Below are 18,376 nucleotides of genomic sequence, written 5' to 3'. Positions count from 1 at the left end.
GATCTCATTCATTTGTGGAATATAATGAACAGCATAAACTTATGAACAAAAATAGATCCATAGACAGAGAAGCATCAAACAGACCGTCAAACCTCAGAGGGAAGGCAGGAGAGAGGGTGGGATAAGAGATCAACCAACGGTCTTGTATGCATGCATATAAGCATAACCAATGGACACAGACACTAGCGGGATGAGGGCATGTGCTGGGGGGTGGGAGTGGCCGGGGAGAGGTCAATGAGGGAAAAAGGAGACATATGTAATACTTTAATCAATAAAGAATAAGTAAAATAAAATAAAAAGAATCTGGTTGAGTTTGGCAATAACCAGTTCACATGAAGAAATCTTCCTTGGACGTCTTATCAAGGAAAAATATGTGACATAATGACCAGGATGTTTTGCTAATTCCATGCTCAAGTTAAATGATGCAAGAACCTCCACTGTCTGAAGCAGCACTTCTCTTGTAGAAAAACTACCAGTGTACTGGGTGGGATACAGTACTCAGCTGAGATACTTATAAGTTAGAACTCTAGGAGTAGCATCTTGCTACTTACTGCCCTCATCTTACCACACTGGGACAATCATTCCAGCCTGGGCAGAGGAGACACGTATACCTGGTAACAGGGCAAGCCCAACCTGTGGAAAACAGTATGGATAGAATGCGCTGCCCTCTCCAAGGACCAAATTTCTAGGCAAGCTGTCTGCCATTTATTTAAAATAAAATTAAAAAGCCCCATATTGTTGGTCCCAGCTTGACATAGAACAGAAGGATGCCAAATTAGGATGGTTAGGCAACCATTAAAATTCCTACATCAGAGGGGGGTCAATGGAGGAGGGGGAAAGGACATCTGTAACACTTTAAACAATAAAGATAATAAAAAAAATCCTATATAATAAAAGGCTAATATGAAAATCGACCAAATGGTGGAACAACCAGTCGCTATGACGCACACTGACCACCAGGGGGCAGATGCTCAATGCAGGAGCTGCCCCCTGGTGGTCAGTGTGTTCCCACAGGAGGAGCACCATTTAGCCAGAAGCTGGGCTCACTGCTGGTGAGCACAGCAGCGGTGGCGGGAGCCTCTCTTGCCTCCACAGTAGCACTAAGGATGTCTAACTGCTGGCTTAGGCCCACCCCCCCGAAGTGCTGCCAGACTGCAAGAGGGTGCAGACCAGGCTAAGGGCTCCCCCTCCCCCACCGCCCCCAGCCAAGTGCATTAATTTTGCTTACTGGGCCTCTAGTTTAATTATAAAAAAATTCCTACATCAAAAACTATACCTTGTAAGCATGTAAAGAAAACAGGCTTTCTGGTTATCTAAGGTTGAAGTGCTGGAGTTGTTAAAAATAATTTTACATGTTTTCATGAATGTTTCTTCATTTATTTCAGCCAAGATCTTAAAAACAATAAAACCAAATTGTATCAGAAAGCATCCAAAAATGATCCCTACCTGAGAAAGTCTGCAAGATTCCAAAGTGACTGGGTGTGAGTGTAGCTCTGTATGCAGAAACATATCATGTTGCGGGTGGGGCCCCTTGAAGTCGACATCTAGATTCAGGACAAGGCAAGAATCCAACTCTAGGATCTTGAGCTGCATTAAGACATGGTCACCCCTTAGGCTGGAAAATTCAGAGACCAATTCCAGAGATGAAGCTGTTCAAAATGGTCTGAGATGCAGCCTCAACACAGATTTTGTAATTGTAGGAATATCTGGTAGTTGGTGGTTGACTCCGATCTCTAAATTCTAACGAGTGTCATTTGGTTAAGCAATTGGACTAAAAAGAAGGATTACAGTAGAGAAGCCAGTGGTTGGTCAGAAATGTAAAACATCCACATTCTACATTCTTATGCATCACAGATGTGGCCAGCAGTGAACAAACCAGGTTCATCTCTTTTTTTCAGCCACCTCATCAGCCAATGCTCTGTGAATCTTGACTTAAGGATTAAAGAGAGATCAAGCAGTGGCAAGGGTTTTAGAATTAGTCTTCTTCTAATGCCAGTTTTATTATAACATGGATACAATGAGCTAATCCACCAATGGAAAGTCATAAAAAATGGTAAATATCTATAACATCTATTACAGCTACAAATTTTTACATGAATTTGTCATTGAAATATATGTTCCTTAAAGAAATGACTTACATAACTATAGTATTTAAAAACATACTATGGAAAACAGTATCATTAAGATTGAAAAGCAATCAATTCTGTTCATGGCCTACCCTGGCTACTCTTAGCCCTCAGCAGATGAACAATAAATGTATGTGACAAACTCCAAGATATCATTTTCCTTGCTCATGTGAATAAAATTACATCACTGTGTTATACATCTTGACACCAACCTTCAATTTATAGAGAATCAGAGTGTCTATGTGTTGAAAAAAAGGTGCAACTCTGAGTGTTACGGAAGATATGAGCAGAAGACTTCAGTTCAGAGGCCTTTATCTAATATTTATGAATCACATAGAGATACTTGGAGATATCATTTTTGGTCACAGAACTTTATTTTAAAACCAATTTTAAGTACCCAAGGATTAAAGTTCAAGAAACAAAATAAGAGAACACAAACAGCTATAGTTGTCTATGTGCTGCTAATTCTAACTGCCAAAGAGGAATTCCACCTCATGTCAAAGGAGTCTCTGGACTAGAGACAGGGCAAAGGGCCTTGCTGTTTATTGCTGGCTGTTGTGGAGGAACCCATCTGTGGCTTTCCCATTTAATGGGCCTCTCATCTTACCTATTAAAACATCCCTTTTCCTAGAGGAAAAGACTAATAATAAATACTTAAGTATAGTTATCTAATATAGTCTCCTATCATCCCAGAAAGTCTTAGTAAATATAAAAGTGAACTACTTACTGCAGTAATTAGTACCTGTCAGTGGTGACTTCATAATGATTTGTTGAATGATGAATACCTTACACTCTACCTCCATTATCACTCTACCATCTAAGAAACTTATGACATTAAGCCCCACTGCTGAGTAATTTAACTCAAAACAGGGCCAGCAGGAGAGGTAACCTGTAAGATTTATGACATAAGCACTCAGGCACCCTAAAGTCTTTATCTGGGCCAACGTAAGTTACCTAGTTACTGATACAAACTTTACCCCACAGCCTAGCTCTGGAAAAATCAGGAAAAGGGAGAGAGAGGAGAGGGAGAGATCAGCACCTATAACACACGGCATGCCACTCCTTTTTGTAGCTATTCCTAGCCAACACTTGGAAAAAACTTTATTTTGCAGCTTTTTTCACTTTTCCTTGATCATCTACTTTCTTAATGGCTGCTTGGATAGCCTCTTGGTCACCCAGGAACTGGTGAGGCCCAACAGCATGCAGGTTCTCATCCAGTTCCAGGAGAATGGGGACGCCAGTGGGAAGAGTAATGTTGATAATGTCTTCATCTGAGATACCTGCAGATTAAGAGAGGAAGGAACAAGGCATTAAAGGCAACCCTGGAGGTGGTTCTGTTTAAATCTAGTTCAATAGATTAGAAAGTGGTTGGTTTTCCAACACTGAGTGAAGTGGAACGCTTGGGCTAAATCCAGTTAAGAGGAACACTTTCTAGCTACTTGGGAAGCCCAATGAGGAGGAGTCAGGACAGGATTATAAGTCATGCCTTGTAAATCGGCCTCATTCTCCAACTATCCCTTATCATCCCAACTGATAGGAGAGGAAGGTATGTGTGATGGACAAATTACCTTCAATTGGTTTTTACATAAACTAAATTACCAGAAGAGTTGGAGTTGGATTAAGACTACAGTAGTAGCAGTGGTAGTGATAGTATTTTTATTATTATGACTACTTTTAACAAAAACAGCTAACATGTACGAGGTACATTCTACATGTCAAGTACTCTTCTAAACACTTTACATGTATTAACTCATTTAATCATTGCTGCAATCCTATGAGGTTACAAGTTATTATTTTTCCATGTAACAAGTTTTGGCACAGACAGGTTAAGCAAACAACTGACGATCACTCAGACATAAGTAGCAGAGCCTGATTCAAACCCAGGCGTCTGTAACTACTGTACCAAGTAATGCCTTCAAGTTTTTCTGAGTTCAAAATGGGCAAAGAGAAGGAAGGAGAAAAGAGACAGAGTTAAGCAAATTAAAAGATAACTGAAACTATTCAAATTATCTATTTTAAAAACATACTTTTGTTACATAGACTTCTACATTTTAACCAAATGTTTCTGTTCTATATTAATAGAAAGTACTGAGGTGGAGCAAGTTCCGAGGAAGAGTATGAAGGGTTGTCTTTACTTGGGAGGTGATGATGTCTTTACTTTGAAGAGTATGAAGAAGAATATGAAGGGTGTCTTTACTTTGGGAGGGCAGAAAAAAGTTATTATCAGTTAGTTCTCAATGTACTTTGTCATTTTAATTAACCAATGGTCGTAGCAATAGCACCAGCAAAAAGTCACGGAACCACTGCACTGGATCTCAACCACTAGGGTTGTTCTTTATTAGAATTTCATTCTAGGCCCAGGAGAGCTACCTAAGAACTCTATACACAAACTGTACATACTCAAACAGCTATGAAACCATGGACAGTACACTAGTATACTGCCCATCTCCTCTTCTGCCAGTCCCCCTCAATATACTAAACTCTTTAACTTTAGGCAAGTGAATTTCTGGGCCTCCACATTCCCTCTGTCAAGTTAAAAAAAGTAATACACACTCTTCCTTTGCCATTACCAAGGATGTGGGGTAGTAGAAATGGAATTAGGAACATGAAAAAGTGTAGCACAGTGTTTCTTCATCCCTATTAGGAATTCTCTTCTGGGTGGAAGATTTAAAGGGTAGACTACTAAAAACACTTCTTTGCCCTGCCAAGTCCCTGTCCCCACACTGTATATAACCCTACAAAAGATTACTATCCCAAACTAAAGCTGCAAGGAACAAATCAGTTCAGACCAGACAGCCAGCTGCGGAGTGGGAGGATTCTGAGAGCCCTCTAGTTCCGTCAGGTCAGATATGTCAGCTGGATGCACAACAGCTGCTACAGGCATCCCCTGGAGACAGCAGAGCAGAATTCACCAGCACGAGGTTTAGAGCCAGGTGACCACTGAGGCTTTAGAACCCAGAAGTTCTCACCCCAATCCTCTGAAGGCCCCTAGGCCTAACTCACTCAACAGCCAGTAACTGAGGGCCTACTATACCAGTATATATGCATAGTACTTGTGACCATGCCCAGGATTTGACCTCTAGTGAACTATTTCTTCATTTATAAAAGGAGGGAGGATAGCTTCTTCTAGCACCAAAGTTCCTCTATTTTATTCTGAATGGTTAAGAAAAGCAAAGGCACTTTAGAGAGAGGCATGAGAAACATTGGGACACTGACTAGTGTTTACATTCATCTATCATGCAAGGACCATGTTTTATCTGTGCCCAGAGAATGTAAGCATATTTCTCATTGAATTGGAGAGAAAGATGGATTTTAAAGATTTCTTCAATTAATCTAAATTTTCACTGCAAAAAAATTTGTTAGGAGACAACAGTTTAGTAAAAATGATCATGTTTGACTAATATTTTCCAGGAGAAATAGAAATTATGAGCATACACATCTATCAGCATCTCGGATTCACTGCTTATAGATTGTGGGCCTTGACAACATTACTGACCATTAACCTTTACAAGTCATTTTTGGATCTAGGACTTTATTTTAAAACTAGAGGCCTGGTGCACGACATTTGTGCACTGGTGGTGGTGGTGGTGGGGTGTCCCTCAGCCTGGCCTGCGTCCTTTCGCAGTCTGGGAGCCCTCAGAGGATGTCCGACTGATGGCTTAGGCCCGCAGTTGGACAGCCTTAGCATTGCCGTGGAGTTGGGCCACTGCGCTCGCAAGCCATCAGCCTGGCTTGTGGCTGAGTGGTGCTCCTCCTGTGGGAATGAACACACTGACTACCAGGGGGCATCTCCTGTGTTGAGCGTCTGTCCCCTGGTGATCAGTGTGCATCATAGCGACCAGTCATTGTGCTGCTCCGTGAATTTGCATATTACCCTTTTATTATATAGGATTATTATATAGGATGACTAAGCTCCCACTTTTATTCAACATTGTACTGGAGGTTTTAGCCAGGGCAACTACACAAGAAAAGGAAATAAAAGGCATCCAGATTGAAAAGAAAGAGATAAACTATCTCTATTTTCAGATGACACAATCCCACTAAAAAATAACTGAATCAATAAGTGAGTTCAGCATGTTGCAAGAAATAAGATGACTATATAAAAATTATATTTCTACATAGTAGTGATGAGCAAATAAAAAATGAAATTAAAACAATTCCATTTACAATAGAAACAAAACAAATCACATACATAGGAATAAATTTAACCAAAGAAGTACAAAACTTTTACTCTGAACACTATAAAACATTGTTTTCCCCAAATTAACATACGGATTCAACAAAATCCCTATCAAAATTTCAGCTGACTTTTTTTTTTTTTTGCAGAAATTGACAAAACTTCATGACCTTGAATTAGGCAAGTGTCATATGACACTAAAAACATAATAAAAAAAAAACTAGATAAGCTGGGCATATAAAAATTGTGTTTGTGTTTCAAGCACACCATCAAAAAAGTGAAAAGATAATTCAGAATGGAAGAAAATCTTTGCAACTCATTTATCTGATGAGACTTATATCTAGAATATATACAGAACTATTACACTTCAATAATAAAATGAAAAATGGTCAAATTAAAAAATGGGCAAAAGATCTAAACAGACATATCTCTAAAAAAGATATACAAATGGCTAGTAGGCACATGAAAACATGTTCAACATGATTAGCCATCAAGAAAATGCAAATCAACACCACAATGAGATACCACTTCATATCCGCTATAATTTAAAAAATGTCAGATTACAAGTAAGTGCTGGTGAGGATATAGAAAACTGGAATCCTAGTACACTGTAAAATTAAGCGTATAAAATGGACACTTTGGAAACAGTTTGGGCAATTCCTCAAACAGTTAAGCATAGCGTTACCATGTGACCTAGCAATTTCACTCTTAGGTCCACACAAAACAGGTCCACACAAAAACTTGTACAGGAAGCTTCACAGCAGCATTATTCATGGTAGCCAAAAAGTGGAAACAGCTTAAGTGTCCATCAACTGATGCATGGATAAAACAAGTGCAATATATCCATACAGTGGAATATTATTTGGCAATAAAAAGGAACAACGTGCTAATAAGTGCTAAATACTGAGGAACCTTGAAATGTTATGCTAAGTGAAAGAAGTCACAAAAGACTACATACTGTATGATTCTATTTATGTGAAATGTACAGATTAGGCAAATTTATAAATAGATGAGTGGATGCCTAGGACTAGAGGGAATGAGGGGACTGGTAAGTGACAAGTAGGTGCAGGGTTTCTCTGGAGGGCAATGAAAATGTTCTAAAATCAACTGTGGTGATGGATGGACAACTCTGTGAATATACGGAAAGCCAATGAACTATATACTTTACACGAGTGAATTGTATAATATGTGAATTATATCTCAATAAGGCCGTTAAAAATACTAAACAAATCCAGAGAAGTTACATAAAACTGCTCAAGTCGCAAAACTGTTATGGCAGTACAACTGAACCTGGTGGTGTATTGTTGTTTTTTTAATTCCCAAATCCCAGGACTTCGATTCTGGTCATCTGACTCATCTATGGATATTTCCACCACAGCATGAGGAGAGAGGAGAATGTTTGTGTGCATGTGCTGCCCTTGTGAAAGGCTGGGTGCTAACGATGCAGAGAGCAGAGCAGAGAGGACTTTTTGGACACCCCTGTCAATCCACGATGGAGTCACAGCCAGCCATGACAGTTATATCAAGTACTATGTCAAGACTGAGGTACGAGGGTGTAATGGGGTTTATTCTCCTAATAAACCTGGCATTGTGGAAGGACTCCTTCTGGGGATGTTCCCTTGCTACAGTGTTCTCATATTTTCAATACTAGGAAAGGATGTGAACACATTTGTCCGGTCCTCTTGAAATAGCTCACACACTGCCATCATGATGAGGTTTGGGGGTTACAGTCTGTGACCTTAGAAAAGGGTCCTTGTTTAACAGTGGCCTCAGATCTAACCAGATCTAGCAGGTCCTCTCTTTAATAGCACCACTCTCAAGCGCATGCCTACACCTTAGGTGTGCGGGATCAAATCAAAGAAACAACTACACAAAGGCCATGAGAACTATAATTTTTCATCTACAAAGGAAGGAGAGCTCAACAAAAATAGGAATGTTTCCAATAAAAAAAAAGCTGACATTCCACTTTAATCACTACTCAAGCCATTCACACAGCAGACGAATTACTTGCAAATACTTAAAATACTTAGACTAGTTTAATAAGCAGTCAATGAGACAAATTTTGAATAGCAAATTAGGAAAAACCACAGTGAAGCCATTACTCATTGCTCAATTTTGGCATAAGTCACATTCTTTGTCCTAAGAAAGTTAAGCATGCAGAACTCCTAAGGCTAGACCAGGGGTGGGCAAACTTTTTGACTCGAGGGCCACAATGGGTTCTTAAACTGGACCGGAGGGCCAGAACAAAAGCATGGATGGAGTGTTTGTGTGAACTAATATAAATTCAAAGTAAACATCATTACATAAAAGGGTATGGTCTTTTTTTTTTTAGTTTTATTCATTTCAAACGGGCCGTAGTTTGCCCACGGCTGGGCTAGAATAATGCATCTGCACTGGATTAAACCAAACTGAATCAATACTATATTATGTAATACCGTGCTACAAACTCATTAACTGGAACATCATATCACATCTTCTGATAACTGGTATAGATTTTTTTTATACAGCATCCAAGCATGTTCTGAAAAGAAACATCAGAGTTCTTATCCTGCATCAATGATTTTCTATCACCCCTCTGTAGCCACCCCCTTCTAAACCCCCAACCATTGTCTTTAATTCTTTTTAAATTGATTTTAAATTGAACTGGGAATCAAACTTGCCACCTGCTGGTATATGAGACAATGGTTCAACCAACTGAGCAACACAGGCCAGGGCAACTGCCTTTTATTCTTTTTTAAAAAAATTCTTTATTGAGACATTTTTAAAAAAATATATTTTATTGATATTTTTTACAGAGAGGAAGGGAGAGCGATAGAGAGTTAGAAACATCGATGAGCGAGAAACATCGACCAGCCGCCTCCTGTACACCCCCCACTGGGGATGTGCCCGCAGCCAAGGTATATATGCCCTTGACTGGAATCGAACCTGGGACCCTTCAGTACGCAGGCCAACACTCTATCCACTGAGCCATTTGTAATACCTTAACCAATAAAGAAATTTAAAAAAAATTCTTTATTGTTAAAAGTATTACAATATGTCTCCTTGCCTTTAATTCTCAAATCTTCATGTAGGAGCTTTTAGGAGTTAACTGCAATCAAGTTAAATGATTGGGATATTTCAAGTAAGAATAAAAGTCTGGTGGTAGGTAAATCAAAGGGGAAACAACTCAAGACCAATATAAGGGTAAATTCAAACTTCATTTTCTGCATATAGGATTGACTTCAGAAAGTCACGTCTATACCTATAAGCCACCTCCCCAAATCACCGCAGCAGAAACAGGAACCACAGACAGTTAAGATCACTGTATATATACTACACCACTCACACTTTGTTGGAGTGGCCGTGCATATGCTCACTTCTCCCACCAGGATTATAAGCTCCCTGGAGAGGAACCATTTTTTATCCAACCCTATATCACCCATGATCTTGGAATAGTACCTTACCCACTAAAACAATTTAGCAAATGTTCAACAGTAAGGACCACTATTATGTGTTGGCTGCTAGGATCCAGAAATTATACATATAACTGTATGTATTATATGTCTACCTTTAATATATAAATATAGGCTATAAGGAATAAAACATTAACTAAAAACTCTATTACATAAAGCCTACACATGAAAGCATTCTGAGGCCTTTCAGGAGTACAATATTGGCTAAGTTTTAGAAAGAGATCCAAGTGAAGACATAGTTCCTCAAAGTAAGGACTTTGTGTGTCTAATTATAGGTGCCGTACCCTTACACCAAGAACAATACCTGATTTAACAGACCATTAGCACATAGCTGAAATGAATGAATCTGAACTCCTTGGGCTTTCAAATTAAATCTACTCTTTTATTGTTGAAGCCTTGATTAGAGATTGTCTTCTCTTCATTACCTTACCAGGAAAAAAAGAGAATTGAAAAAGTTGAACAGAAGACTGCTTGGATTTAGTGCTAATAAAGTAAACAATTCATATTAAATTTGTCTTCTATGTATTTTCTTTGGTTTTCTCCAAAGTATTTGTTCAAAATCTTTGAGTATCAGGAAATAGGAGAAAAGATGTTGAGGGATTCAAATTTGTCATAGGACAAGAGGAAACCCTACTTCTAACATGCATATTTTGGGGGATTAGAAAAAGAGGAAAACAGTTTTGCCAAATCATTCAAGTATGAGGTCCCACCCATGCCTCACTTCCCTTTCCCAATCAAGCAAGTCATAATTCAAACCCCACTATGGGGTATTCATGATAAGTGTTCTGTATTCTTATATTGCCAAAATAAGAGCTAACATAAGAAATTCTAAAAAAAAGAAGAAGAAATTCTGAATTTTATAGATGATCTACCTATGTTTAATGAAAACTCTTTAAGATTTGAATGCTATATATATATATACAACTTAAGAATGGCTGGGGAACAACTAGGAATGGGTTATTTGAATACTAGAGGCCCGATGCACGAAATTTGTGCAAGAGTAGGCCTTTCTTCCCCTGGCTGCTGGCACCGGCTTCCCTCTGGCACCTGGGACCTGGGCTTCCCTGGAAGCCCCAGCTTCGTCAGAAGGATGTCCAGTCTAATTAGCATATTATGCTTTTATTATTACTAGTATAGATTGTAACATGATGATAGGATAACAGCTTCTAATTTAGAATAAGGCAGAGAGAAGAATCCATTCTACATTTAATTTTATAGTTAAATAGCCTACAACTCTTAAGATTTCTATAAATAAATTATACTTATTAGAGAAAGTTTAACTATTCCACGAAGCTAGTATTTGTTTCATAAAAGAGATGCCTGAATTTGCTGCTTCTGAAAATATCACATTAAAATGTCAAAGGTGACTTACTCGCCTGTCCCTGTCCCACAGTGAGTTCCAGCTGACCTTTCCTCCCTGATTCTCTAATTTCATCTGACCACTTCTGTGCCTTGTTATGTGTACAGCTGCACGCAATTCTTCAGGGATCAAGTATGTCTTTCATGAGTCTCTTGCATGCCACTCTTATTCCAAACTTGAGACTGCCTAGCCCTGTGCTTGAACCCAGACTAAACAATCCACTTCCGCTGGCAAGATGCAGACTGCATCCACTGCCTCAGTTCAGGACCTGGCCTTGCCTTCACTGTGGGCCAGCAGGAAACAAACAGGAAGTGACTATGCCAACCACAGAGAATGAAACACACGCCTGTCTGGAATGCTACAGAAGAGCATGCTTTTAGATACTAAGCCTGGTAGAGGAGTTTTCAGGGTGGTACTTTGGGAGGAGAGTGTCTGAACCAGTGAAAGGGGGCCCTGCTTTAATCTGAACCTGTCGGGATAGGTAATTATGCTGCTAAAAATCAGTAAAGCAGTCCCTTAAGGAGGAATTTTCTTACTATATAATATTTCATGTCTGCTCTAACTCTTCTTTCTTCTAAGTACTAAGAACTACTCTCAAGTTAAAAGTAAAGCAAATCCCCAAATTACATATAATTTAAGAGCAGAGATATTACATAAGTAAGCACTTTCACAGGGTAGAGGCCACCCTGCCCAGGCCTAGGCACTGGCATGTGGTTCCTGTGTTTGCAGTTCCTGTACAGGAGTGCTGCCTAGCTCTGAATCAGGAACGCGCGCTTCCCCCTGTGCTGTTCTTCTGCTTTGACTCCAGGAGGTCCTTGGTGACCCACTCCTAGACTAGCTGGTTGTGAAAACGAAAAAAAATAGATGGAAGGCCCAATGAAGAATAGAACTTAGAATTTGGTGGCAAATGACAAGAAATAGTTTGGGGGCAGGAAAACCTTTCCTAACGGAGCTCAAGACCTCAAGTACAAAAATTCATGGTCCAGGACAGGGGTGGGCAAACTTTTTGACTCGAGGGCCACAATGGGTTCTTAAACTGGACCGGAGGGCTGGAACAAAAGCATGGATGGAGTGTTTGTGTGAACTAATATAAATTCAAAGTAAACATCATTACATAAAAGGGTACGGTCTTTTTTTTCAAGTTTTATTCATCTCAAACGGGCCGGATCCGGCCCGTGGACCGTAGTTTGCCCACGGCTGGTCCAGGAGCTTGTACAAAACTTCTTATGAAGAAGGAAGAAGGACGTTAAGAGGGAATTCTATATACTGACCATGGGCTAGAATTGATGCTAAATAAAGTCTGCACCAAGAGCTCCTGAAGTGTTTGTTGAGAAAGCATAATGATGCCCTCCAGGTTAGTTTTCAAAGGGACAGGTAGATGTACATAGCAACTTTCATTTAATTCTACTAACGGACAACTCATCTAGTTTATTATTTTGTGAAACAAAAGACAAGATCCCAATTAGAGCAATGGTCACTTCACTAGATAAAGGCGGATCTTATAAAATTGAGGTAAATTTACATACAGCAAAATTCACCCGTTTTGGTGTCCAAAATAGTTCTATCATATCCCCAGTTGACCCATCTGGCCAAGGCAGAATGCTTGGATCTTATTCTTCAATATTCTCTACAAGAGAAATTCTATTAGTGGAAAACTGCATGTAGAAAATAAGAGAATTAATTTATGAAGTTATCCTAAAAATATACTCCAGTCTTTTTCATGCACATGAAATAATTTCTTCCATGTTTGGCATGGGAGTAAATCACCTATATAGGGAATCACAGCAAGATCAAAGAACTCCACGAATATTACCAACAGTACCACCAGGGGGCACTATAGGCCAAAAAGGAGCAAAGTTGTTATACCCAGAATGGGTGAGCCAACATTACAAACCACTTTATGTCTGTCTCCCAATGGACAAATCTCAATCTTCACATAGACTCCATTTGTTTCCCGAGCCACAGGCTTGTGCCTAATAGCATATTCTGACTTTTCTGAGAATTTTTTTCCCTGAATGTCTGCCATTCTCCCTGGGCACCAACCCTACCATTTCTATTCCCTGTCTCCCTCATATACACCTTCTTCCCTGCAGATAGCTGCCAGCCCTATACCTTTTTCTACTTTCACATACTTCCTACTCAAGTCTCTTCATACAATTGACCTCTTCCAGCACGAATGCCAATGTTTTAACTCAATTATTTCCCAAATAAAACATTTTCTATAAAGTCTATAGTAATAGAGGTAGGAATTATAATTTAAGATTGATTCAAATAAATTAATCTCTGAAATGTGATACAGTTCCATACCTCCAACTAAAAAAAAAAAAAGATCTTCAGAAGAAAGGTTAAATGAAGCCTGAGTACTAAAGCCTGCTAATTTCTCAGGGATTCCTGTAAATTCATTTCTGTCCCAATGGTCAAAGCTGTGTTCTAAATTTTTATTGATTCTACTAGAGGCCCGGTGCATGAAATTCATGCATGGTGTGTGTGTGCACGCGTGCGTGCGTGCATGCGTCCCTCAGCCAAGCCTGCACCCTTTCCAATCTGGACTGCTGGCTCCCAAACACTCACCTGCCTGCCTGCCTGATTGCCCCTAACTGCTTCTGCCTGCCAGCCTGATCACCCCCTAACCACTCCCCTGCCAGCCTGATCAATGCCTAACTGCTCCCCTGCCAGCCTGATTGCCCCTAACTGCTCCCCTGCCGACCTGGTCCCCCCAACTGCCCTCCCCTGCAGGCCTGGTCACCCCCAACTGCCCTCTCCTGCAGGTCCATTTGCCCCTAACTGCCCTCCCCTGTAGGCCTGGTCCCCTCCAACTGCCCTCCCTGCAGACCTGGTCCCCCCCAACTGCCCTCCCATGCAGCACTGGTCCCCCCCAACTGCCCTTCCCTGCAAGCCTGGTCCCCCCCAACTGCCCTCCCTGCAGTCCTGATCGCCCCCCAACTGCCCTCCCCTGAGGCCTGGTCCCCCCCAACTGCCCTCCCCTGAGGCCTGGTCCCCCCCAACTGCCCTCCCCTGCAGGCCTGATCCCCCCCAACTGCCCTCCCCTGCAGGCCTGGTTGCCCCCAACTGTCCTCCCCTGCTGGCTTGATCTCCCACAACTGCCTTCCCCTGCTGGCCATCTTATGTGTTAGAGTGATGATGAATTTGCATACTGGTCGTGGCTAATTAGCATATCTGGGCGAATTAGCATATCCATCTCTTATTATATAGGATACTTTACATCCACACATTTCTACTTTGTTATCACTTTTTTTAAAAAAATTTATTTTGCAGTGGTTCTCAACCTTCTGGCCCTTTAAATACAGTTCCTCATGTTGTGACCCAACCATAAAATTATTTTCGTTGCTACTTCATAACTGTAATGTTGCTACTGTTATGAATCATAATGTAAATATCTGATATGCAGGATGGTCTTAAGTGACCCCTGTGAAAGGGTCATTTGACCACCAAAGGGGTCACGACCCACAGGTTGAGAACCACTGGTTTAAAGTATTACAGACAGTAGTACATATGTCTCCTTTTTTTCCCCCATTGACCTTCGCCCGGCCTCCCTTACCCCCCGGCAAATGCCCCCCCCCCCCAGTGTCTTGTGTCCATTGGTTATGCTTATATGCATGCATACAAGTCCTTCGGTTGATCTCTTACCCGCTCCCCCTCCAACACTTCCCAGCCTTCCCACTGTAATTTGACAGTCTGCTCAATGCTTCTCTGCCCTAAACTATTTTTTTCTAGGCCAATGTCAAATCCTTTCATCTTTCAGTCCCATTAATGTAGTTATTTTTGCAGGTTCAATGATAACTCACATATCATTCAATTCACCCATTTAAAGTGTACAATTCAATGGCTTTTAATATATTCAGACTTGTGTAACCATCACCATAATACATTTAAGAACATTTCCACTACCCCAACCAGAAACCCTGCACCCATTAGCAGTCATGCTTCACTCCATGCACTCCTTCACCTTCACCCCAGTTCCAGATACAATCTACTTTTTGTCTCCGTAGATTGGCCTATTCTGGACATTTCATAGAAATAGAATCCTAAAATATACTAGGGGTGCAGTGCACGAATTTGTGCACCTTGAACTGTGGTCCACGAGGCTGCAGCAGGCACAGGGGCGGGTATCGGCCCATCCTCCGTGCCCTTGCCCAGCCCCTCCCACCTTGGCCCCAGGTCCCCTGTCTGCCAGCAGCCACACTCCCACCGCCACACACTGGCGGCACCAGCCCCGCTTGCACCCACTGACGGCACAGAGTGATTGGGGCTGGTGCCAGCAGTGGGTGCGAGCAGCAGCTGCTGCCTTGATCACCCCTCAGGAGCAGGGGGAGGTGGAGAAGCCCTCAGGGGTGAACAGGGCCAGCAGCCGCCACCTGCACCCACTGATGGAGCCAAGTGATCAGGACCAGCGCCAAGCACTGGCAGTGAGTGTGAGTGGCTGCTCTAGCGCTAGCTACGGGTGTGAGCAAGGCTGGTGCTGGCAGTGGGTGTGAGTGGCGGCTCCGGTGCCAGCAGCAGGTGCAAGTGCCGGGTGGGACCATGGCACACAGGAGCAAAGAATTTTCAGTTACCAACAGAGGCTCGCCCCAATGACAGCAACTGGTACCCTGTCTTGGTCTGGTGCCCTCGCTCACCTGCTCTACCATCCCACCGTGGCCAACGCCCGCCATGTTCCGCACATGCCCACTGGTGGTCAGCTCATGTCATAGCAACCAATTGTTCAGTTGTCCCACCGTTCAATCTATTTGCATATTAGCCTTTTATTATACAGGATGATCCTCTGTGATTTGTTTCTTCTATTGTAGCAATTTTGAGGTTCATCCATGTTGTAACATGTATCAGTATTTTATTCTTTTTTATTGCTGAATTAGAGGCCCGGTGCACAGATTCGTGCACATTGAAAGGAAATTAATTAGAAGGTGGCTGGCAGGGTGGGACTGGGCAAGATGGGCCAGACATGCACTGGAGCCAACCTCCCATGGTCCCTCCCTGGCCGGCTGCACCTGGGGCGGTGCCGGAACTCAAAGGCCATCTGTGGAGTGAGCGGGGTCCCTCTGGCAGGTGGGGTCCCTCAGCCTGGCCTACGGGGATTGGGCCAAAACTGGCAGTCCGACATCCCCTGAGGGGTCCCGGAGTGCAGGGGGGCACTCTGCAAAGTTGCTGTCGCTTGGCCACTCCTGTGTTGAGCGTCTTCTCCCTGGTGGTCATTGCACATCATAGCTACTGGTCGGACAGTCACTTAGGCTTTTATATATGTAGATAATATTCCATTGTACAGACATCCCACATTTAATTTATCCAACCACCAGTTAATGGGCATTTGGGTTGCATCCACATTTTCACTACCATGAATAATACTGCTATTAAGGTTTGTTTAAATTTTTTGGTATGGATATATGTTTTCAATTATCTTAGTATCTATTCTATCCCCTTACGCCCCCTCCCCCCCCAAATAAAGAGATATGTTGAAGTCCTAACTGCCAATACCTCAGTAAGTGACCTTTTTTGGAAATAGGTTTTTTATAGAGGTAACCAAGTTAAAATGAGGCCAATGGGGTAGGCACTAGTCCAGTATTACTGATGTAAGGACAAAAGGGGGAAATTTGGACAAGAATCAGAGATATACACAGAGAGAAAGCCAAGTGAAGACAGGGGTTTGCAGTGATAGATCTGCAAACTAAGGAACAGATTTGTAGATTTCCAGCAATCAGCAGAAGGTACAAAAGGCATGAAAGGATTCTTTCCTAAAGCTACTAAGAGAGAGCATGACCCTGCCAACATCTTTATTTAGGACTTCTAGTCCCTCAAGCTATGAAAAAATTACCATCTGTTGCTTTAAGTAATCCAGTTTTTGGTATTTTGTTACATTAGCACTAGGAAACTAAAACAGATATATACCTAGGAGTGGAATTGCTGGATCATATGGTAACTCTATATTTAACCTGTCAGAGAACTGCCAGATTGTTTTCCAAAACAGCTATACCATTTAATTGTTTCTCAATAAATTATTAATGGTTTCAAAACCTCTCTTAAATATATAAAGTAAACTTTTCTGTGTGTAAGCTTGCCTTTTCTTTGGCACCATTTGTTAAACCATCCTACTTCCTTCAAAAAAGAACAGTAACAAATAGTTAAATCATCAATGCACTAATAAGAGGAACACTAGAATGAGCTATGGTAGGGCTACAGAATAATCTTAAAGACATCTAAACCTGAAGATAGGAGAGTAGATGATACTAAATGGCAGGGTTTTGTTTTTAAAGGGAGGATTTCCTAGCTAAGACAAGGGAATGGTGCCTGGCCACAAAGAGAGCTAAGTTCCATCTCTGAAAAAAGAAACATGGCATGTGAAAAAGAGTACATCTTCTGGAAGAAACTTTGAAATTCTGAATTTCAGTCTGCTGTTGTCATCCTAAGAGGAGCCTCAATTCTTCTTCAAACAATAAAGTACTATAGTCCAATAATGATGAAGTTAAATATCACTTAACCAAACATCTGTTCTGAAGAAGGAAGAATAGAGCCCTTTATATAAATAGTTGAGTAAATAAGATATATACACACACATACAAACAGAGCGAGCGCCATGTCTAGACAATAAAGTTTTTTAACAGCCAATAAAGTCTGGAGATCTTAGATTTCTGCACAACTAATGGATGCAGGTATACGAGTAATGATTTGGCTGTTGGCCATGTTATAAAAATTAGGGCTAAAAAAAACACATGCTAAAAAGTTTACAGTAAAATCTTATAAAGATCACTTTATTTTGTTACCAACAACCTATTTTCACTTAATTCACATATGAGGTTAACCCTTTCATTTCTCACAGCCCCATATAGAAAAGTAAAGCAGAATGGAAAAGGGATGTTAGAGAAATGCACTAGAATATCAGAAAGTCAACTGCTGACATGCTGATAGACAAGAAAACACCAGACAGAGCAGATCACTCCAAAAGCACAACCGGATAATGTTACTTAGTGAAGGGAGAAAGGGGGGTGAGAAATGCCCTGAAAACTTCACAGTGCAATCACTGATGCCCCAAAATGGTGAGCCTGAGTCCTCAAAAGAGTTCATTTAGTTCGTATTAACTTAAGAGACAGGTAGCAATACAGTACATTGTACAACACATTTAGAATGTAACATTGAGCATTATTGAGGCTATTGATTATCTCCAATAAGCTATCTTTTTATCCTCCTCTCCCCCACAACTTTCTCCCGATCAAGGACTAAGCCTGCTCTGGAAAGAGAGGACTAGAACAAA

General features: G+C 41.2%; 1 protein-coding gene across 2 annotated transcripts in view; it reads right to left on the bottom strand.

The window, feature by feature from the left end:
• Nucleotides 1–1,962: 1,962 nt before the first annotated feature.
• BPGM (bisphosphoglycerate mutase) overlaps nucleotides 1,963–18,376 on the bottom strand; it is a 29,246-nt gene continuing 12,832 nt past the window's right edge. The window contains exon 3 of one of the 2 annotated variants that reach the window (XM_081102137.1): nucleotides 1,963–3,406. In XM_081102137.1, coding sequence (XP_080958263.1) covers nucleotides 3,228–3,406 — 179 coding nt within the window. In that variant the 3' untranslated portion in view covers nucleotides 1,963–3,227. The remainder of the gene's footprint in view (nucleotides 3,407–18,376) is intronic. The other variant, XM_081102138.1, reaches the window with a different exon arrangement.

This window comes from Myotis nattereri, assembly GCF_964212035.1.
Source record: "Myotis nattereri genome assembly, chromosome: 11".
Lineage (NCBI taxonomy): Eukaryota > Metazoa > Chordata > Mammalia > Chiroptera > Vespertilionidae > Myotis > Myotis nattereri.
This window is presented reverse-complemented; position numbering and strand designations above follow the sequence as displayed.